The sequence below is a fragment of the Epithele typhae genome, assembly GCF_022376455.1.
Source record: "Epithele typhae strain CBS 203.58 chromosome Unknown BXZ73scaffold_76, whole genome shotgun sequence".
Lineage (NCBI taxonomy): Eukaryota > Fungi > Basidiomycota > Agaricomycetes > Polyporales > Epitheliaceae > Epithele > Epithele typhae.
Window position 1 is genome coordinate 99,886 of NW_025954267.1, and position 20,853 is coordinate 120,738.

The 20,853-nt window shown below is 59.1% G+C and overlaps 10 protein-coding genes across 10 annotated transcripts; 5 read left to right on the forward strand and 5 right to left on the reverse strand.

The window, feature by feature from the left end:
* Positions 1-457: 457 nt before the first annotated feature.
* Positions 458-1,618, reverse strand: BXZ73DRAFT_92568 (TBP-domain-containing protein; the record flags this gene model as incomplete). The annotated part of the gene is made up of 4 exons (XM_048026402.1): positions 458-525; positions 646-727; positions 783-1,055; positions 1,118-1,618. 4 exons carry the CDS (start codon positions 1,616-1,618, stop codon positions 458-460), a joined length of 924 nt encoding a protein of 307 aa, XP_047873074.1.
* Positions 1,619-2,354: 736 nt separating this feature from the next.
* On the reverse strand, positions 2,355-3,779 carry BXZ73DRAFT_92569 (uncharacterized protein; the record flags this gene model as incomplete). Its single annotated transcript, XM_048026403.1, has 6 exons — positions 2,355-2,495; positions 2,554-2,904; positions 2,956-3,054; positions 3,109-3,247; positions 3,299-3,379; positions 3,433-3,779. 6 exons carry the CDS (start codon positions 3,777-3,779, stop codon positions 2,355-2,357), a joined length of 1,158 nt encoding a protein of 385 aa, XP_047873075.1.
* Positions 3,780-4,121: 342 nt separating this feature from the next.
* Positions 4,122-4,735, forward strand: BXZ73DRAFT_54116 (nuclear transport factor 2; the record flags this gene model as incomplete). The annotated part of the gene is made up of 5 exons (XM_048021116.1): positions 4,122-4,211; positions 4,274-4,345; positions 4,406-4,510; positions 4,563-4,636; positions 4,699-4,735. The coding sequence occupies 5 exons, from the start codon at positions 4,122-4,124 to the stop codon at positions 4,733-4,735; spliced, it is 378 nt and encodes a 125-aa protein (XP_047873076.1).
* Positions 4,736-5,261: 526 nt separating this feature from the next.
* On the forward strand, positions 5,262-6,352 carry BXZ73DRAFT_92571 (uncharacterized protein; the record flags this gene model as incomplete). The annotated part of the gene is made up of 5 exons (XM_048026404.1): positions 5,262-5,358; positions 5,417-5,634; positions 5,784-5,879; positions 5,949-5,994; positions 6,081-6,352. 5 exons carry the CDS (start codon positions 5,262-5,264, stop codon positions 6,350-6,352), a joined length of 729 nt encoding a protein of 242 aa, XP_047873077.1.
* A 193-nt stretch (positions 6,353-6,545) lies between these two features.
* On the reverse strand, positions 6,546-7,733 carry BXZ73DRAFT_54120 (PLC-like phosphodiesterase; the record flags this gene model as incomplete). The annotated part of the gene is made up of 2 exons (XM_048021118.1): positions 6,546-6,912; positions 7,213-7,733. The coding sequence occupies 2 exons, from the start codon at positions 7,731-7,733 to the stop codon at positions 6,546-6,548; spliced, it is 888 nt and encodes a 295-aa protein (XP_047873078.1).
* A 1,089-nt stretch (positions 7,734-8,822) lies between these two features.
* BXZ73DRAFT_92573 (uncharacterized protein) lies at positions 8,823-9,550 on the forward strand (the record flags this gene model as incomplete). Its single annotated transcript, XM_048026405.1, has 3 exons — positions 8,823-9,100; positions 9,181-9,250; positions 9,305-9,550. 3 exons carry the CDS (start codon positions 8,823-8,825, stop codon positions 9,548-9,550), a joined length of 594 nt encoding a protein of 197 aa, XP_047873079.1.
* Positions 9,551-10,150: 600 nt separating this feature from the next.
* On the forward strand, positions 10,151-11,116 carry BXZ73DRAFT_16972 (uncharacterized protein; the record flags this gene model as incomplete). The annotated part of the gene is made up of 1 exon (XM_048017541.1): positions 10,151-11,116. A coding segment is annotated over one exon (966 nt), but the record flags the coding sequence as incomplete, so codon positions are not given.
* A 1,266-nt stretch (positions 11,117-12,382) lies between these two features.
* On the reverse strand, positions 12,383-14,106 carry BXZ73DRAFT_81267 (glycoside hydrolase family 88 protein; the record flags this gene model as incomplete). Its single annotated transcript, XM_048023473.1, has 9 exons — positions 12,383-12,593; positions 12,681-12,827; positions 12,882-12,978; positions 13,037-13,083; positions 13,137-13,221; positions 13,278-13,398; positions 13,434-13,463; positions 13,521-13,648; positions 13,725-14,106. 9 exons carry the CDS (start codon positions 14,104-14,106, stop codon positions 12,383-12,385), a joined length of 1,248 nt encoding a protein of 415 aa, XP_047873081.1.
* A 1,489-nt stretch (positions 14,107-15,595) lies between these two features.
* Positions 15,596-18,217, forward strand: BXZ73DRAFT_106076 (uncharacterized protein; the record flags this gene model as incomplete). Its single annotated transcript, XM_048016493.1, has 5 exons — positions 15,596-15,689; positions 16,260-16,348; positions 16,429-16,525; positions 16,755-17,331; positions 17,929-18,217. 5 exons carry the CDS (start codon positions 15,596-15,598, stop codon positions 18,215-18,217), a joined length of 1,146 nt encoding a protein of 381 aa, XP_047873082.1.
* Positions 18,218-18,795: 578 nt separating this feature from the next.
* BXZ73DRAFT_92574 (glycoside hydrolase family 88 protein) lies at positions 18,796-20,509 on the reverse strand (the record flags this gene model as incomplete). Its single annotated transcript, XM_048026406.1, has 10 exons — positions 18,796-18,857; positions 18,914-19,022; positions 19,090-19,237; positions 19,292-19,388; positions 19,442-19,488; positions 19,542-19,626; positions 19,681-19,780; positions 19,829-19,858; positions 19,917-20,040; positions 20,094-20,509. 10 exons carry the CDS (start codon positions 20,507-20,509, stop codon positions 18,796-18,798), a joined length of 1,218 nt encoding a protein of 405 aa, XP_047873083.1.
* Between the last annotated feature and the right edge of the window lie 344 nt (positions 20,510-20,853).

Below are 20,853 nucleotides of genomic sequence, written 5' to 3' on the forward strand. Positions count from 1 at the left end.
GATCTCCGCGTGCTCCGGCGCGGCGATGGGTTGACCTCGGGCACGGCATACCCGTTGGCGGCCTGCTCCAGGTGCGGGGGCACGGTCGAGGTCGACGAGGCCAATTCGGTGGACATGGTGGGAGTAGTTATCTGGCGTATTCTTGGTTCGGGCTCGCACATGGCACGGTAGAGAACAGAATTGCAGTGTATTGATGTAATGGTACAAATTGCTACATGATGCCAATAGGTGTAACGTGTTTGCTATACGTAAGTATGAGTATCGTATCGTAGAGGTGCACGAAGTGACAGTGTGGGGGTTTCTCATGACGGCCTGCCATAGGTGTCCATAGTTTTCTAAACCGCACCCCTGGCCCTCACCACCAACCCATAAATTGTCGCACCCTTGGGCGACAGACATTATGGAATCAGAAACACGGTGGGTGGGGGAGGGCGCGCCGACAACGTCGGGGGTACGATCACGGCTTCCGGAATTCGACAAGCACAGTGTAGATGGTGTTGAAGCGGTGTAGATTTCTTCTCGGACCTGATGGTCAGCATCGCATATTAGCGAACGCGCTCATCGATAGAAGAGGCACAACGTCTCCGACAGGAAGAGAGTGGCGTTCTCAATGAAAGGGGGATGAGGAAAAATTTACCTTAGCACCAGTCAACACGATCTTGCCAGAGACGAAGATCAAAAGCACAACCTTCGGCTTGATCATGCGGTAGATCAAACCCGGGAAGAGCTGGCGCGGCGGCATCAGCACGTAGGGAACGAGCGAAGCGAACAAAGAGACGTACCTCAGGTTCATACGAGCTGAACTGACCGTGGCTGTATGCGAGACCCTCCAAGCGGATGGGGAACTTCACATCACACGAGCCGACGATGTTCTGGATCTTGAACTCAGAAAACTTGGCGTCGAAGCCAAGCTTCTGCACGATACGCGCGTATTTGCGCGACGCCAGGCGCGAGTCGTCTTCTGACTTCGCACCGGTGACGACCATCTTGCCCGAGGCGAAGATGAGGGCGGTCGTCTTTGGGTCACGGATACGCATGATGACCGCCGCAAAACGCTGTAAAGAAGCGCGACGGAGGGAAGTCCGACGGCTCGACATCAGAAAACAACGCCACAAACCTTTGGATTGTACTCGGCATTCCGCGCATGCAGCGCGATGGTCTTCAAGTCCAGCCGGCAATCGAGGTTGACGGTCGCGACGATGTTCTGAAGAGTGGGGACGATACCGTCGACAGCTGTGATGTGTTGCTGCTCAAGAGTGAGGGGTGCGGGGGTGGCGGGGACGGCTGACGACGGGGAAGAGGGGCCCGCGATCGGCTGTGAGGTGCTGGCGATGGTAGGAGGTTGGGATTGGGAGGGTTGCGACTGCTGGGACTGGGCAGCGTGCGTTGGTTGGGGTTGAGATGGGTAGATGGGAGGGGCGGGTCCCGGGAGCGCGAGACTCGGACCGGGGCCGGGAAGGTATGGGTTGTTGGAGTAGGGGAGAGCGAGGCCGTTGGCCTGCTGCGACTGAGGCTGCGACTGGCCATACGGCTGGGGCTGGCTCTGCTGGTACTGCTGGGGCTGGGCGGGGACGGAGCGACCGAAGGTGACCTGGCGAGTGGAGAACGGAATAGACATGGTGGCAGTAAGCGGAAGACCAGGAGGGATTAACCGTGGGAAAGTGCAGAGCGGGGGAGGGGGCGAGCTCATCACGTCCCCAGGCCGTTATATACCCCTCGCTTTCAAACTCCGCGCCAATCGCGTGATCGCGTATATTTTCTCGATCAATCCTTATCATGACTCATCTCTTCCTTTCTGACGGCTTCCGCCACCGTCTCCACGCAGTCCTCTCATCGCCCCCGCCTCCTCCCTCCTCCCCCCACTCCCCAGTCAGACGACACACCGATCCCGCTCTCTGCTGTCTAGTTCGCCGGGTCGCTGTTATACAAGGCACAACGAGAGTGGAGTCGGGCGTGGTGAGGACGTAGCCGATTGTGCATGGGCGCTGGCAACCACAATGGGCTTCTGGGCAAGTTCCGTATCAACCGCGCCTCTCTCTTCTATCGTCCCCCCGAAAGCGGCCCAACAGCTCTCATCACTGCCCCTCCCATTATGCTTCCGTTTCTGCGCTCCCTTTGTCTTCCAGTCTTCCAGATGACACGGCTCCGAGCGCCCCTGCGCAGCCTTCTCTGTCGTCGCCTTTGGGACGTGGAGACGGAGGTCTGTACGATTACACGGAGTACAGCAGAATACAGCATTATATAGAGCTATAAGGTTATCCGTACAGGCAGTGTGTCCAGGAGGAAGCAAAGCGGCGCCGATGCCAAGTGTAGTGTGCGCGCGGACGAGCAAAGAGCGAGGGACGCGAAGGCGCTCAATCGAACTCGAACGTGTCTCTGTGTTCATCTCCGGCGCCCGCGACGTGTCGTAGGAGCGGGTCGAGTGATGCCAACTCGTCCTTGATCCCCGCCCGCGCGCAGTCGTCCAGCTCCTTGAGCAACATCGCGATCAGCTTCTGCAGCCGTCGACGAACTGTCAGAGCCGTCACATATGTCGTGGCGCAACTAACGAACCTTGAGCCTATGGTCGATTTGCCGTACGGTGTCTCCCAGGGTAGACGTCCAGCTCGGGGGCGGGCTTCCTGGTCCACCGCCATAGAGTGAGTTCAGGCCACTGCCAGAACCGAGCATCGTGGCGTGTGCGATGCCCCAGAGACTGCTATCACCGTCGTTGTTCGCAGACTCGGCGCCCGAGAAGAGGTACGAGACACCCGGATGTGGTGATAGCAGACCCAGAGGGCCCATCATGCTGTGACCGGCATTCGAGAAGGGTGAGGGGCCGAGAATTTTGGATATCTTGTTGTACAGTTCCGACAAGACGTCGAGGAGCGAAAGGAGGGTTTGATGGTAGTCTAATGGGAAAGGCTGTCCTCCAGGTTCAGCAGCGGTTCAGCACTGGAGATGCGTGAGGCTTACAATGTGGGGGAGGGTCATATATGTTTCGGTCGAGTCGGGGTACGATAGTGCATAGTCTGCGCCGGCAGGACGTTTTGACCCGCGGCCTTTGAATAATCGCTGTACGTCGAGCATATAGCAAGGTCTAAAGCTCGATTAGAGATAAGCACATACTAGTCGTGGCTTGTCGCCGTCCTCCTTCAGCATGTCGTACTCTGACAACACGCTTGACAGCCCACGAAGCAGGTCTTGCGGCTCCTTCATGTCAAACTGGTTCGCCAACGCCATGCCAAGGACTGCGAATCGATATGTTCTGTGGCGCCACATTGGGGGAGGCCATGCCGCACGAAATCACGTAACTCACCTCTGTTTCATGGCCACATTGCTAAACGCTCTGTCGAGCTCGGTCCGGGTGATCATGATGGTGTGAAACCAATGGCTCCGTCTGCACGACGCTCAGCGCGGCTCGCCGCGGACAAAGAGTGAAGGAGGACGCACCCTTCGTGCACGTTCCGCAAGTACGTCAACGTGATGATCCTCTTCTTCACCAGCTCCCGCAGGAACTCGACCGACGTGCCGGGCGCATTCGCCTGCGCGGACCCTTCGCTCTGCAGGCTCTGGACGTCCCACTCGCGCGACATCGTGGCCGTCGTCGGCGTGGGCACCGCTCCGTTTGAGTACGGCATGCTGCTGGCGACCGTGACCGCGCTCCCGGGAAACGACGATGGTGGCGCCCCGCCAGAGCTCACAGTCGACGAAGAGGACTTGAAGCTCGTGAGGAGATTTTGGGCGGAGGACTTGCGGCGCATCTGAGGTCGCTGGACGCCCTCCGGGATGGGCGCCATGGACATGGCGGGGGTGAACGACATGGGGGCGAGAGACGAGCTCGTCGGCAGGTGGAAGGCCCGCCGCGGGGCCCGGATGATGGTAGCAGGGAAGCGAGGGGGGAGCCTGGTCTGCACACGCCGGCAGGAGCGGTTCAAGGGGGCGGTAAGTCGCGCTATAATAGGAGATAGTACCGCATTGATCGCGGCAAGTGGGCGGTAAGCCCCCGATAAGATGCAGGCCATCTAATCAACGATCGCCTCTTTTCTTTCCATCTTCACGCTGGGCTAGGGTTTCTCTCCTCGTCTGCTCTGCCCTCCACCACACCCACCTTCTCCTCTGTACGATAGGTCGATCGCGCCATGGCCGACATCAACACCATCGCGAAGCAGTTCACCGACTTCTACTACAACACCTTCGACACGAATCGCGCGAACCTCGGCGCCCTTTACGTGCACCCTCTCCCAACCCTCATGTTGATGCGCAATGCTCATCCCACTCCGCCCTCCCCCAGCGCGACATGTCCATGCTCACATGGGAGGGTAGCCAACTCTTGGGTGCGACATCAATCAGCGAGAAGCTCGCGGTAAGTATCTCGCCTGTCTCGCAACCCTTGCCTTGAGGCCTGACACGCCCGCGACCACAGGGCCTGCCGTTCGAAAAGGTGCTGCACAAGGTCACGACCCTCGACGCGCAGCCATCCTCCCCCTCGGTTGCGAGCGTCATCGTCTCCGTGACCGGCCTGCTGGTGGTGCGTATCAAGAATGTGTTCGCGATCTCCGCGTCTCACTTCTGTCCATCAGGTCGACGATAGCCCGAACCCGCTGCAGTTCAGCCAGGTGTTCCAGCTCATACCCGATGGTGGCAGCTATTACGTGTATGTTTTGCTGCGATCCAAGTACACGAGTTACCACTTACCATCTGTCACGCGTCGTCTAGGTACAACGACATCTTCCGCCTCAACTACGGTGCATAGTCATACTCTCCGGCTTCCGACCTTTGGTCTGCGCAAGCGTCCGTCGACAGTAGATGCCCTTTGGAAGAAGTTAGTGCGCGGTGTAGGACGTTGAATGAAAGCTCGAGGGGGGTGCTGTACTTCATAGTTTGTTTTTTCCTTAATCTCTACGCGTCCCCCGCCTCTTTTGCCCCTTCACGGAGACACATTGCCCTGTGTCATTTCCGCGTGTCTCCATCTTGTCCCAGTCACTATGTAAGTACGTGCGCGACACCTGATCAGACTTTGATGCAATCCAAGTACGCCCGGTTGCGAGGCGCGCCTGACTCACTTGACTCACTTTTCCACACCCCTCCAATGTCCCCGCAACACGTTCCCCTCTACCCATCGATCGAGTGGCACGCCGGCAGGCGCAAGCATGCGCACACCGCGCACCACCCCCAATTTCTCAATCTCGCGTTGGCTTAAGAACCCTCTCGCGTCCGCTCGGGACACCCGCACCTCCTTTGCTCCTGCTCCACCACTCAACACCTCTAGTCCGCTCAAGATGACCGTCCCTACGAACGCACCGGAGACGCGTGCGGCGACAGTGTTCTGCGGCTCGTCCAAGGGCGCACACGCCGCCTTCGCGCACGCCGCCTCATGTACGTCGATCGCAGAGAGTATGTCCGTGTCCATGTGGGCGTTCTGACGATTCCGCAGCATTAGGCAAAGCCCTGGCGCAGGCGAAGCGACCTCTCGTTTACGGCGGCGGCTCCGCGGGCACCATGGGCGTCGTCTCGCTCGCGGCCCTCGAGGCCGGCGGAGAGGTCACTGGGGTCATCCCGTTCGCCATGGCTTCGGCCGGCGGGGAGCGGGATCAGGTGAAGGGAACCGAGGCCGCGCATCTCTCGTTCAGAGGCGGACCGGGACGGGAAAAGGTGCGTGTCCGGTGTTTGCTGCTACAAGCCCGCTGAGAGCTCATATCTCGTCAACCCTTGGATCGCGCGTACCTAGGCCGAGACGGTGAGTACCATCGTACTGTGCACGCTCATGTGCGTGCGGGAGTTGACGTGCGGGTGGCGCTCAGGTCGTCACGAACTCGATGCACGAGCGCAAGGCGGAGATGGCGAGGCGGTCGTGCGCGTTCTTCGGGCTCCCTGGCGGCTTGGGCACATTCGAAGAGGCGAGCCCACTTTCCGCGACGCATCTCTCGGGCACGTGTTCGGGTTGACACCTCCAATCTGGCGTGTAGGTACTCGAAGTCGCCTGCTGGTCGCAACTCGGCATCCATCGTAAACGTGCGTCCCACCTCTCGTCACTCGAATGACCGCGCGCACCCCATTCGTCGCCCCGCGCACACGCTCACACCCGCCCCTTCCAACAGCCGTCATCCTCCTCAACGTACGTAACTTCTGGGACCCGCTGAAGCTACTCGTGCGCAACGGCATCGAGAACGGCTTCATCCTCCCCGCGAACGAGCGACTCATCCGCTACGTCGAGGGCCCGGAAGACGTCGCGGAGCACGACACGTTCGACTGGGGCGCCGCTGCGGTCGCGGCACTAGACCAGTGGGACACCGTCCAGGCGACCCACTTCTACAACTGGCACCTCCGCAAAGAGGGCGAGACGGACGCAGAGCCCCTCGGGGCGGCGTAGTGGAGCGTGTTACGATGAACTAGGTATTAATTGTATGCGTGTATGGGTATATATGTCGTGGGCGGGTCGTGATGTTCCATCTACATGTCCGCAAGTCGGTGTGGCGCATCGAGGTCGAAGGGTGTGACTATGATCTCCACGCGGAGCCGACCAAGTCCGTCCGTCCAAATCGCACAAAGGCGTGATTTCGAAGTCACTCCCAACCCTCTTCTCCCTGTTTCCTCCCCTTAAAGTTGCACTGCACGAGGAGCGGGACGAGGCTGTCATCTGGGTCCGAATAAAAGTCCAGGAAGGCCCAACCACGGACGCGCGTGCCCGCGGCCAGACGTTCGGTCAGCCACCGCCCAAGCCGAGCATTCACGCCCTCGACGCCGAATCCGACGCCGGGCCAGCCAAACCCTCGTGCGATCATGGGTGGGAACGCGAGCGGGAAGGACGCCGCAGAGAAAAAAGTGATGTTGAGCACCGGGAAGGGCGGGGCGCCACCCGCAGGCAGGAGAAGAACCTCGCTCGCGAGCCTCGTCTTCTCTGGGATGGAGAGGAAGGATGGGATGGAGTACCTGTGCGAGGTTGTCAGTATAGGCACTGCGTGACGAGTGATTCGGGACCGAGAGGCTGCTTTGTGTTCGATCTGCGTTCACACTCCTCCGAAGCAGACCACAAAGCAACTGAACCTAGCAGGCCATACCGAAGTTGACAGTTGCACGACCATGCAATGTGGCCTACTGCTAACGTCCGGACAAGCTCCAAAGCCATCCATGTGAATGAAAATTTGTTCATGGGATGGCTGTGAGAGCTCATAGCCCAAAGACCGACCAGAAGGGATGTATGGAAAGAACACGGCGGAGGGGAACACTGACCAATCATGAGTGCGCACGAGGGCGCCCTTGAGCGTCCACGAGAAGCCCGACTTCGCGCTGTCCGGCCACGCCGTAGGATGAATGCCAAGCCCCTCAAGCCCCCTCTCCCACCCAGAGCCGTCGCCTCCAAATCGACTGAGCATGACTATCTTGCCACGGACCTCGCCCAGGCGTGGGATGCGGTTCTCGAGGAACCACAAGTCGCGGCCCCCGGGTCCGTTCATGATCTCGTCATGCACGAGCTTGGAAAAGGTCGGCAGAGGCGTGGTCGCAAAGTCTTCTTGCTTGATGGACATGACAACCGTCTCTGACTGCGATAGCGGGGACGAGAGGAAGTCGCGCAAGGTGCGGAGGATGTGTTGAAAGAGGGCACGCTGGGGGTAAACGCCGTGGAAGGCAATGAGCTCTCCCTTGAGGACGGCGAGGCGGACGTCGAGGACGCGGATGCCGGAGTTGAGTTGTACTATGAGCGGGTTGGAGAGGTCTTGGCATTGAGATATCGGCCAACCGTAGAAGGCCATCCTGGAGACACCATGGTAGTGGGCACCTGAAGAAGGGGGATGGGACCGTTCGTACTCACGTATCGTGGGTACCTGCTGTGGGATAAATACAGAGCGAACATACAACGAGAAAACACGCACCGGGAAGTAGGAGTGATGACAGCGGCAATGAGTCTGGCATCTGCGAGAGGAAAGCGGCTAGGTTGCGCAACGGGAAAATGAAGACTCGGTAATGGCCCTTGGAGACCTGAGAGGTGATGGGTCAGGTGAATGCACACACTAAGGCCAGTGAGCTCACTTTACTGCGGTATATGCGCCATGGGCACTCGGAGGTTGTGCGAATGGCTTTCCATTTATTACCACTAGTGAGATGGACCTCGGCCAAAGCAGGTCTCCTGAAGGACTCCGTCTTCTCACAGCTTGCCGCGAATATGCGCAACGTGTCGCGGCGACGAACAGAGATCTCTAGCGATTGCTGTGGAAGTACTGGTGACACTGCGATTGGAGGGTCTTGAAGGGAGAAGAACAAGAAATCCGAGGTTTCATTCGTGATGGTGAGCTTCATGTCCGAGAGAACAGCAAATATAAGTAGGACGCTGGGGAGAGGGTATCAAGAGCAGGTCTGCATGCACCCGCGGCGGGATAAGAGGGAGGGAACAGAGCCTGAGAGGCGCCCTCTCCTCAGGCCCAGCGGTTTCATGCACGTTCCTCGACCCGGGCCGATCCCGGGCCACCCCACCCACTCCCACCCACAGGTCCAGCTAGCGACTGTTGCTCAACTCCTTCCTACCACGACGACCCTGGCTCTCTCTGAGTACCGCACTACCTCGGCCGCACATCAGACCCGTCGAAAGGTCCCGACACCTGCCACCCCGCATGGACATGCTTATTGCTTAAGTTCTACCAAACATCGACCTCCTCAGCCCGGTTCCCAATGCCGCACGCTCTGCCGTAGTTCCAGACCGCTCTCGGCATAGGCAGACTGGAATACCTCATAGTAAGCCTCCAAATCCACCGAGTCTCTTAAGCTGCGGCTGTCGAACATGCGTCGTCGGCGATCGTTCCCCCTCCATAACTCGTCGTTCTCGATCCGCCCTCTCCTTCCGCCCAATGCGCATGTACCTCATGCCAAACAACCCCGAGCGGACGACCCTCGTGTCTGTAAACGGCAACGTGCACTACAAGGTGACGACATCGCGCGCGCACTGCCTCGCGCCGCGCGTCCTCCACATCCGCCGTCCCACCGACTGCGAGCGCGAGGGATACGTCGCCGAGGTCGTCTGGCGCCGACTGGGCGGGCACCCGGTCGTGCGGAGCAACATGTTCGATGGTCGGCCGCTCGAATTAGGGCTCCGCGAGTTCCTCTATCAGACCAATTCGTCGAACATGTATGTGGCGATCTACTTTGCCGTGTGTATGCGCGTGCTCTGGTGCCTCCTAATTCTCAGTTAACATCTTGGTTTTACAGGGCGCGTAATTTCCTGGGAAATGACGGGCAAGAGTATCGGTGGAAGTTGCATCAGGGCGGCGGGCTTGCTGTGCGTACCTACCTCGCGCCTCGCCAATCCTGCCCGCTGCTGACAACGTCGAAGCTCATTCACTGCAGCTCGAAGTGCGAGGTTGCGCGGTACACCTTCGACAGGGTCCGAGAGGGCGTTTTCAAGAAGGAGGACAAGTGGTGCCTCTGGATAGGGCCGACGACGCTGGACATCGACATGGTTGTCTTCACCTTCCTGATCATGGAGAAGTGGCGGCGAGACCGCCTCGCGGCCGAAAACCCGAAGGGCAAGATCGCCGAGGAGGTCTCAGAGGGTGGCTGCGAGAGCGGGGGCAGCTGACCGTGTTCTTGTGTGTCCTGACTTTGGGCTGGGTTATCATGTTGTTGCTGGGCTTTGTGTTTGACGTCGGGGTCTTGGGTCCTCTGTGTTTTGCTTTTGGTTTCTTATTGTCGACATAAAACGGGATCATGGCTTTCTCTATCACAAAGGGTGTTTCTTCGTGCGACCCTAGTTCGTCTCTACATATACTGCCAACCTCAGAAACTGGTCCCGGACCGCTCCGGACCGAACATGAACCAGCACTGCATCTCCGACTCTCTCCACAGCCGAAAACTGGCGGTGGCGCACTGCATGAGTCGAACCCTCCCACCAGTCTCCACATCGCACGTGCGAAATAGCCCAAGAGAACCTCGATCGGAGGTGAGTCTGCTCGTCGCTCTAGACTCATATGCATTGACAAAGTTGAGGCAGAGGCAACTGTCGACGATGGGCGACATAGTCTCCAGCGGCACCGCCCGCATCCTCGACGACCTCAGATTGCTGCGGGATCAACGACTTCCAGCACTCAATTTCTTCGACATGCCCCAGGATCATCGAAGTGCTTTTGTCGATGAATACGTCCTCCTCCTCCGTCAAATGGAACACCAAATACTCGCAGCACGTAACGCAGCCTCCCAAGTCGTCCGGCTTCCTCCCGAGATCCTCTGCGCTATTCTCCGACTCCTTTCCGGGGCAAGCAGGCAAGGAAACACCGACCTCGTCCACGTCACGCACGTTTGCAGACACTTGCGCGCTGTCGCCATCGCCGACTCCAGCCTTTGGACGCAAGTATACGTGTGTGGGTTGCCGTCGGTCGACAGGGTCGTCACTTTCATCAAACGCTCAAAAGCAAGGCTCCTCGACATATACTTTGATTTCCGGAGGCGTCCAATGAGGAATTTCGCCCCACTAGCGAGGACGCTTCTTAGGTCGTCAAGCCGCCTTCGTTCTATCGTAGTTGACGCGCAGACCACTGAAAGTATCGTCAACCTGTTTTGCCTCATAAAAGATGCTTCCGCACCCCATCTAGAGACGATTGACCTATCCGCCACAACCACCACGCCGACACACTTGGACCATTTTTTTCAGGTCTCACGGAACTATGCTTTCGAGGTCTTCCGGATGCACACTTCCACTACTCCGTCACAACGCGCATCCGTTATTCATTCTCCAACTCCAAATTTACGCTCCATCCGACTCAAGTGCAGTTTCGGAGACATCGCGTGGGACTCCGCCGTCTACCAGAAGCTGACGGAGCTTTCGGTACGAGCGCCCTTGCCCTCAAAACGTAGGCTGTTGGAGATTCTCAAGCTCTGCCCCGAGCTCGAAATCCTGAATCTCGACGCGAGAATCAGAGGAGTTGAAACCTCTCAGTACTGGGTCTCAGAGATATCGTCTCAAGATCGGACGTGGGACGTTCCCCTTCCAAAGCTCACGTCTATTGCCATACACCACTCTGGTTCAAACGTCGGGCCAGACCTCCTCACGCACCTCATCTTGCCCTCGGCGACGAGCTACACCCTAACCACGGGGCCGTCGGTGCACCGGGCGCTCCCGGCGGACCTCTCTCGCCTCCCCGCGCTCAGCCGCGCCGTGCAGCGCATCGAGCTCACCCGTCCGACGGTCGCACTTCCACCCTCACCTGCTCGCACTCGACGAACGGCCTCGACGAACCCGTGCTCCGCATCAACAGCAGTGTGATGCTCAACCCGTCGCAAATCGGCTTCCCCCCGCCCTCGACATCAGCGCGGTGCACACGCTCGTGCTCGTCGAGCCCCTCGAGTCGGAGGAGCTCGTGCTCGCCGCCTGGCTGCGGCTCCTCACCGGCCTGCCCGCGCTCCGCGTGCTCCGCGTCGTCAACCACTCCTGGGCGAACGGGCGGATCGTCGGCGCGCTCGAGTGGCGCGGCGGCTACCGGAGTCCGCCGATCGTGCCGAAGCTGGAGGAGCTGGAGATCGTGCGCGCCGGGTTCACGGCGGAGACGGAGCAAGCGCTCTTCGACGTCCTCGTGTGGCGTGCGGAGCGCGGTTCCGTCTTGGGACGGTTAGAGTTGCTGGACGTGCGCGGGGTCGAGGGCGAGTGTTTGCGGAAGCTGACGCAGTTGTTGGGGACAGAGGTTTTGGTGAACGAATGTTGAGCAGAAGGATCTGACTTTTTATGCTCCGCTCGTGTAGGCGCCGTCACTACGAGAAGCAGTCGCGGGGAGTGGGAATACGGTTTATCGTCGGGATTTTGCATAAATGTATCAAGTACAAGTATCCAGTATCGACTTGGAGCTCGATGCCGCGCGCGGATGCAGCTGAACACCATGTCACACAACTGTACTTCATGGTAGTTTCAGACACGCATTGATTCGTAAGCGCTGATCTCTCATCTCCGCGCTCTCATGCCCAACAGACATCATCAGCCTGTTTTCTTCGAAGTACGTTCCGCACGAAATCCCCTTCGGCTTGTTTACTTCCAGGTCTCCGTGAGCCCTGCGCAGATATGGAGCGTGTTGAGATCCACAAGCTTCTTCCCTGCCTTGAACGTGAGCATCGTCCGTGACGAGCGTACGGTGGCCACGTCACCCTCCACATCTTAAACAGTGGCGTATGGGAAAATCGAAGATCAGCGGCTCTGTGCGTGAGAGAGAGGTACGAGCGACAGACGTCTTTTGGGGTAAGCCGAGGCTTTTTAGTCAAAGACGGCTTGCTCCTGTCATCTCGGTTACAGGCACGCAAGATCAATCCGCGAAGGTTGCGAGCCGCAATGTGCTCATTGACGAAAGCGGCTACCATGATACATTCGTTTGCGAATGTTCGTCGACAGTTCGCGATATCATGATGTCCATTCAGTGTCTATGCACCGCGTTCAGCAGCTCGCGAGGCCTTTCTCGACGAGCGTATTCCCAGCCGTGATGAATAGTAGTCGCCTTCGCCCAGCCAGACAATTTGTCAGCAACTCAGCAGGAAGGACGACCGAAGACTGCATACCGTATACCATGCCCGTCAGGGTATTCTGCTTCGGGGTGTTAACCGTTCCGTTCGACAGCAAGCTCTGCCACGTCGGCGCCCACGCCAGCCTGGTGTTGTCGCGGATGAGCTATTCGAGAAGAGCCGTTAATACTTCGCATCATGCCACGCCGGTCCGAACAACCCCGGACGCTCACCTTGATGGCAGCGTTGGTGTAGCGCGTAGCGCCAACGGGGTTGAAGATGGAGGTCTCCTGTTCGCGAGGAGGAGGAGGCCGTTCGCGGCGATCATCGCCGCAGACGAGTCCGCGGGACGTGGGGGGTCGAGGGGCGCGTTGAAGTCCCTGCAGGGGCGATGACGTCATGGCGTGTCGTGCGAGACGGGCCGGGGCACGCACCAGGGGACAACACCGTCGTCGGGAAGGTTGTCGAGGAAGTAGTCGGACATGCGACGTGCGGTTTGGATGTAGTCATATTTTTGCGTGTGCTTGTACACTAGCAGGGCGGTGAGCCTGGGGGTGGGCGGGAATAAGATCGGGGCGAGAAGACGTACTGGTCGCGAAGCCGTAGATCCCCCATTCCTGGCCGCGACTCCATGTGCTGAGAGACCGAGTGAGGGTGAAGCACACATGAACGGGGACGTGCCGGTTTACCTGTTGTCCGCATAGCCTTGATAAGTCCTCTGCTTTATCACGACTCCAGTCGTCGAGTTGTAATCAACCACGTGAAAGGAGCTGCCTATATGCACCAAGATTATTAGATAGGGACGTGCACAACCGAGGAGGTGCTCGAACCATCCGGACGAATGTGGTTCGCCATGGTCTTGTCGGCATGAGAAATGGCCATGTCGCGTAGAGTGTGGTTCCCGGTTAAGGCTTCGCTCGCGAAAAAGAGCTGACGGCCCATCAGACAGATCTGTCGTAAAGATGACGCTAGGCGGCTAGACGCACCTCTAGGTTCATCATGTTGTCAATGATGACCTAAAATATTTGAATGATCGGTTACAGCAACGCACAGTGCGATTGCACAGAACGCACCTGGAAGTCTGTAGGATCGTCCGTGTCCCAGCTACGCGTACACCCGACGATTTCGCTGAACCGGCCGCCAGGTCGTCTGAGAACCCGTTCACCGCCGAAATTGCAGTTTGGTTGTCCGGGTTTCTGCGCTCAGAGGGGTGATATACAGAGAGATGCGCTCGCAGACGACGTACACCTAAGCTCGTCCTGGAACGGCTGGCTCACAAAGCCGACGTCGTGCTCTATGTTCGTGTTGTTGTGGATGAGCGAGATCTCCGGTGTGGCCACGAGCGTCCAGCGCGAGCCATTGATCCCCGTCGCCGACGCTAGAGTGATGGCAGAGCTTCGTGCGGGCGTGCATGGCGTAAAGCGTCGCGGGGAAGAAGCCGGTGGTCCACTTGTCGAGAATAACCCAATTCCACTTGCCCTCGACGCGGTCCGTGTACTGAGGGTACATTGCGGGGCTCGGGAACGCTTCCGCGGTCGCGAGCACCTTCTTGGCGATAAGGGGCGAGAAGAGCTCGGCTGGGGGCTCGACGAATGGGGACACAGCTGCCGCGGCGCGGCGGGCGAAGAGAGCGAAGAGCGAGAGGCTTGCGAGAAGCATGGAGAGGAGGGGCACAGCGAGGAGTCTGCGTCGGAGCTGCCGCATGGGATGGGGATATATACTTGAAGGCATCAGGCACAATATTGGCCGGAGACTCAGGGCCTCGGAGAGGCGGAGGAAGCAACGACGGAGGACGGTATGCGACCCCGGGCCCGATGCGCGCCATACGGTCAAATGACAGCATACAATCACCAGAAGGTCGACGGTGGCAGAGCAGGCGATGGTTTACAAGGCTCAGAGTCTGGCAGTAGGCACGGAGCTTGTGTGGAACGAGCTGCGAGAGCCTTCTCTTCTCGCCACCCTCGACAGGCCGGGCGTGCACAACTCTGATAGACGACTCATAACCGGTCACGAGGCACCAAGCCCAGTATTTTTCTCAACAAGGCCAAGCCCGGAGAGCGAGCACAGAGAGACCGCGTGGAGAGGGATGAATCGAGCAGTGATGGCAGGTGGCGAGTGGCAAGAGACAACGTGCACCCGAGTACGTATTTTTGCCTCAGATCTAATCTACATACATCAGTAAATTCCGAAATGTCTCAAAACGTCTGTGGAGAGGTTTGAGACGTTGTGAGACGTTGTGAGACGTTTTGAGAGATTCAGAATTTCTCTCACTTCGCTTTTTAGTGAGACGTCGTGTGAGAGATCTCAGATGGGTCAGAAAAACCAGAAGTTCAAGATATGGACGTTTTTACCTCAAATATCATTCGGGATTCACACATGGAAGAGCGAGGGATGAAAACAGCTGTATTTCTGTAATTAACACACATCGTACATGTACACTAAATGCATCGTCATCTCGTGCAGCTTGGTGACACGCAGCGTGACTGCGCATGCGGCCTGCTGCTGTGGCACAGCGTGCTCGGGCTGCTGCCCGTGAAGCGCGAGTATATTCTAGAACTGCTGTGGGCCCTGTTGAGTGTGGTTCGAGACGCACGAACACGTGTGCGCACCATATCCGTTTGGGCCAGAACCGAGGATATCGCTGCGGTGGTTAGCCCTCGCGCGTGTCCCCATACATGAATGACGGCGGCATCGTGTAGCACGACTGATGTCGTCGGCGACTGGCGCGTGTCCTGCGGGGCCGGCAGCGGCGGCGAACACCAGGCGGGCCAGGAAGTGTGATGGCCAGGGTGGAGCCGGCACGAGCGACAGTGGCTCGAGGGGTACCACAGCGAGTCGGGCCGGGTGCTGGGTGTCCGCGAAGGAGAGGCGGAGTGGAGGACGCGGTCGAGGATGTTGAGGCGGCGGCGAAGGTGTAGGCCAAACGGGTGTGGAAAGGCGGTTTGGAGAAGCTCAGCTGCATCGATCTCGTGCGCAGGGTGTACCATGAGCCGAGTTCAATACCGATAGATCAGATAAGCGTACCTTGGGACGTGCTTGTCGAAGGCCATCCCAGGTCTGGCCGGGGAACAGCCCATCCACGAGCTTTGTGACCTGCAGCGTTTCGGCCACTTGTCGTCTCATACCCTGGGGTCGTCCGCCCACACCCATGAGCACGCTGGCGCTGGCGCTCGCAACGCCGTCTTCGGAGTGTCGGACACTGGCTGTCAACGGCCCCGAGAACTCCAAAGTTGGGCGGACTGGTAGGACATGGATCACGGAGATCGGGGTGTGGAGGGACGGTGAAGTGGGACGGACTCACCGATGGTTGACAGATACAGCGTGTGGATCAGGACGGGTGTCGGGCAGGCTGACGAAGAGCGGCAGGGAGTTGATGTGAGGGACCTCCAACGCGTCCTCGTCAGCGTCCCAAACGACCAAGAAAATCAGGACTAAAACGCACCTTTCAACACGACGAGCGGGCCGCCGAACATGCTCTGACCCTTTGCATGGAGCGTGACCAAGGCAAGGGCGAGGCCAGGGTGGGAGTGGCGAACGAGTCGAGGCTGCGCTGGCAGAGTCCCGGTCCGGCTGAGCAGAGACTGAGATTCCCACGCCATGCGCTGCCAGCACACGTGTCGCTCCTCGTCCTCTCCCTCCACGGGAGGCTCCCGCACCTTCTATCCTTCATGCTGCCGCCTCTACTCTGTGATTACCGTGCCTTTATGCTGGTCTATTCCATACAGAGTCGCCCACCTTGCTCGGCCCGCCTTGCCACCTCACCCACGTCGCCTACTCTCACCCGGTGCGTCGCCACCTCGCTCACCTCGCAGGCGTCACCCTGAACAGATTGTCGCAATCCCCCCGCCCGCGGCCGCCGGTCCACATCCACGAGCTCGAGCAGGAGAAGGAGCCCCTCCCAGTGCGCTGCTGCGTGGAGGAGTACCGCCGTTGACTCGAGGTCAAGAACGACCCCCTCCGCAATGGTCCACCTCTGCCCAGGACGCGTTCGACCGCGACTCCTATGCCCCCGCACTCTCCGATGACCGCCACTTTGACGGTCGGAGTCAAGCGCTACCGCACTACGGACACAACATACGTGAGTGCAGTCGTTCTATCTCAATGTTTTTTCTTTCCTCCTCTTCCCGACCCTATACCACTCCCGCTTCTCCTTCACTGTTGTACCATCCAATTCCCCATCCTTCACATCCACAATGTTGGTTATCGCTGACCCCCCGTGTCCTAGAACATCTATCTTCGCTGGCATGGATACCACCTTGGCAATTGCGCTCGCCCTGACACTCCAATAGCTCGGTGACTACGCTCAGGTGCAAGTCCGCCTCTGCGCCGCACGTCCCTCCCCACACACATCCCATTCTCCTCGATCTGGGTCCTCGATCTCGACGTCGAACACAGCCCCGTCCTCTTGCCACCCTCCTTCCTCACGCACACCCCCGCGCTGGCCACCCTCGTCTTCCTCTTCCGCGCGCACCACGGCATGGCCAAGATGGACGAGCTCGACGCGCTCACCCCTGCCCTTTTCGTCCCCGGCGGTGGCGGCAGCGGCGCCCTCCCGTGCCCGCGGCTCGCCACGCTCAGCTCCTGGATCTGGTTCCTGGGGCTCATCGTGCACTGGGGCCCGATGGGCGACAGGCGACGCACCCTCGTCGCCGCCACATTCGCGAAGCTCACCGCGCTCGCGACGGGGTGCGGGTGCCTCGGCCGGCCGCTGCGCACGATGCTTCTCGCGCCCACCACGCTCCCCACGCAACTCCGGCCGGAGGAACTGCAGGAGGCGGCGTGCGCGGACCGCGAGAACGAGGACGGGCAGAGAGGGGAGGCGCTCGTCGACGCCGCAGTCGACGCGGGGATCGAGACACTCTGGGGTGTTGTGGACGAGGTCGTGTGGGCGGCAGACGGGAGGGGCTCCCGCACTGTCTCATTGTCCAAAGCCACAATTTGTCGTATGTACTTGTGACAATGCAATACCGTTCAATAGAGATTTAGTGTGCACTCAAATATCGATCACTGCTGGATTCTCTGAGATACGTCTGAGATGTCTCCTCACCTCTCATCGATCTGAAATGTCTTGCGTGAGATGTGTCAGAGATCCGAGAGTTTGAGACATTTTGGAAATTACTGATGTAATCGCCAACTCTCAAGCGAGTAGTCGAGCGCCCACACCCAAACCCTTTGATGCGGTGAAAACGATCAAAAAATTATCCTAGACGTGGCGTCGCAGGTCGGCGGACTGTCCGCGGCTCTAGACGGCAAGGCCGTGCCTCCGACCGTCCTCTCTGCATTTCACGGCAGTTCACCGCCTCGGTGGTGCTTTCTTCGAACTCCATCCATCCGTTCTCCTCTTCTCCACACGAGCTGACGGCGACACTGAGGCGCATGATCGAAAACACCGACAAGGCGATCGTGTCGCTGGATGCACACCGCTCTCTCCCTCTCTCAAACCCTAAACTGTTGTCCGTCCCCTCCCCTCGCGCACCGTAGGTACAATCACCCCGCGCCGCATCCCCGTCGCGGTCTCGCGTTCGGGGCGCCAGCGCCGCGCCGCGCCGTGCGCATCTCGCTGCGCTGCCCCGAGCGTGCGCCGATCACGGGGACCATCGACATCGGCGTCACGTTCGATGCCGCGTGCCCGCCGGGGGTCGCGGTGGAGATCTTCGGCAGCGCGGTGGCCACGGACGTTGGCACGGCGACGCTCGAGGAGGTGTGCCGGCGCGGTGGGGTGTTTGGCGTGCCTGGGCGGGTGTGGAGGCAGGCGAAGCAGGGGATGTGAGACTAGGGACGCCGCTCGGACTGACATGTGGTTCTATGAATTGGAGTACGTGTGTACACGATGGCGTCCTACATGCTCGGTCGGTCACATCTACCGATTTTGGTCTTCCAGAGCTTCGTGAAACGAAGGCTGAGGTTTGTCCTTCTCCTGGTAAACACTGGTAGATGCAGGCTTGGACTAGAAATGGCGCTTAGTGGTGCAGTGCGTAGGGACTCGGTCGCTTGAATGGAAGGTACAGCTTGATTCGGGAGCAAGGTAGTCGGAGGAGTTTGGAGGTGATTCTGGCGATTTCAGAGGCGGCCGGCGGTGGCACTGACCACACGCGACCACGCAAGAGGGTATCAGATCTAAGCCGTCTCTGCGTTGCAGGGGTTGTTCACGCCGATAGCGTGTGTTCTCGCGCGTTCGGCACACGGTCAAGACAATGCACGTCTACTGATGCATGCCCAGCAGACATATTTAGGTTTCGAGCCGCAATCTGCTTATCGACGAAAGCAGCTATTATGTTAGAATCTCCCGCGGACGTTCGTCGACAGTTCATGATATCATGATGTCCAGTCCGTGTCCATGCACCACGTTCAGCAGCTCGCGAGCCCTCTCTCGACGAGCGTGTTCCCAGCAGTGATGAAGTAGTAGTCGCCTTCGCCCAACCAGACAATTTGTCAGCAACTCAGGGAACGACTAAAGACGGCATACCGTATATGATCCCGGTCAGGTTATTGTGCTGCGGGTTGTTGACAGTGCCGTTCGACAATAAGCTCTGCCACGTCGGCGCCCACGCCAGCCTGGTGTTGTCGCGGATGAGCTATTCGAGAAGAGCCATTAATCCTTCGCATCATGCCACGCCGGTCCGAACAACCCCGGACGCTCACCCTGATGGCAGCGTTGGTGTAGCGCGTAGCGCCAACGGGGTTGAAGATGGAGGTCTCCTGTTCTGCGAGGAGGAGGAGGCCGTTCGCGGCGATCATCGCCGCAGACGAGTCCGCGGGACGTGGGGGGTCGAGGGGCGCGTTGAAGTCCCTGCAGGGGCGATGACGTCATAGCATTTCGGGTAAGACGGGCAGGGACACGCACCAGGGGACCACGCCGTCGTCGGGGAGGTTGTCGAGGAAGTAGTCGGCCATGCGACGTGCGGTTTGGATGTAGTCATACTTTTGTGTGCGCTTGTACACTAACAGAGCCGTGAGCCCGGGAGTGGGAACACGCATAAACTCGAAGACGTACTGTTCGCGAAGCCGTAGATCCCCCATGCTTGACCGCGACTCCATGTGCTAAGAGACCCAGTGAGGATGAAGCACACATGACTGGGGCGGTGTTGGCTTGCCTGTTGTCCGCGTAGCCTTGGGCAGTCCTCCGTTTTATCACGACTCCAGTCGTCGAGTTGTATTCAACCACATGAAAGGAGCCGCCTATATGCCAAAAATGTTAGGAAGGGACGTGCACAGCCGAAGAGGTGCTCGAACCATCCGGACGGACGTGGTTAGCCATGGTCTTGTCGGCATGAGAAATGGCCATGTCGCGTAGAGTGTGGTTCCCGGTCAAGGCTTCGTTCGCGAAAAAAATCTGACGGCCCATCAGACAGATCTGTCGTAAAGACTACGCTAGACGCACCTCTAGGTTCATCATGTTGTCAATGATGACCTGAAAATAGTTGGATGTTCGGTTGCAGCAACGCACAATGCGATTGCACGGAACGCACCTGGAAGTCCGTAGGGTCGGCCGTGTCCCAGCTACGCGTACACCCGACGATTTCGCTGAACCGTGCCGCCAGGTCGTCTGAGAACCCGTTCACCGCCGAAATTGCAGTTTGGTTGTCCCGGTTTCTGCGCTCAGAGGGTTCAAAACAGTGATACGTGCTCACGGATGGCATGCGTACACCTTAAGCTCGTCCCGAAACGGCTGGCTCACAAAGCCGACGTCGTGCTCGATGTACATGTTGTTGTGTATGAGCGGGATCTCCGGTGTGGCCCACGAGCGTCCGAGCGCGAGCCACTGGTCCCCGTCGCCGACGCTCGAGTGATGGCAGAGCTTCGTGCGGGCGTGCATGGCGTAAAGCGTCGCGGGGAAGAAGCCGGTGGTCCACAAGTCAGGACCGAACCAAATCCACTTGCCCTCGGCGCGGTCCGTGTACTGCGGGTACATTGCGGGGCTCGGGAACGCTTCCGCGGTCGCGAGCACCTTCTTGGCGATAAGGGGCGAGAAGAGCTCGGCTGGGGGCGCGACGAACGGGGACGCAGCTGCCGCGGCGCGGCGGGCGAAGAGAGCGAAGAGCGAGAGGCTTGCGAGAAGCATGAAGAGCAGCGGGGCAGCGAGGAGGAGCCTGCGTCGGAGCAGCAGCATGGGATGGGGATATATACGAGAACGTCAGGCACTTTGGCCGGAGACTCGGGGCGTCGGAGAGGTGGAGGAAGCAAGGACAGAGGACGGCATGTGGACCCGATGTGCGCCGTACGGTCAAATGACAGCATGCGGTCACAAGAAGGCTGACGGCAGCAGAGCAGACAGCGGGGGCGAATAGGCACATGGCTCCGAATCTGGCAGCAGCAGGCCCGCAGGGGCACGGAGCTCGCGTGGAACAAGCTGCGAGCGCGTTCTCTTCTCGCCGCCCTCGACAGGCCGGGCGTACACGACGAACT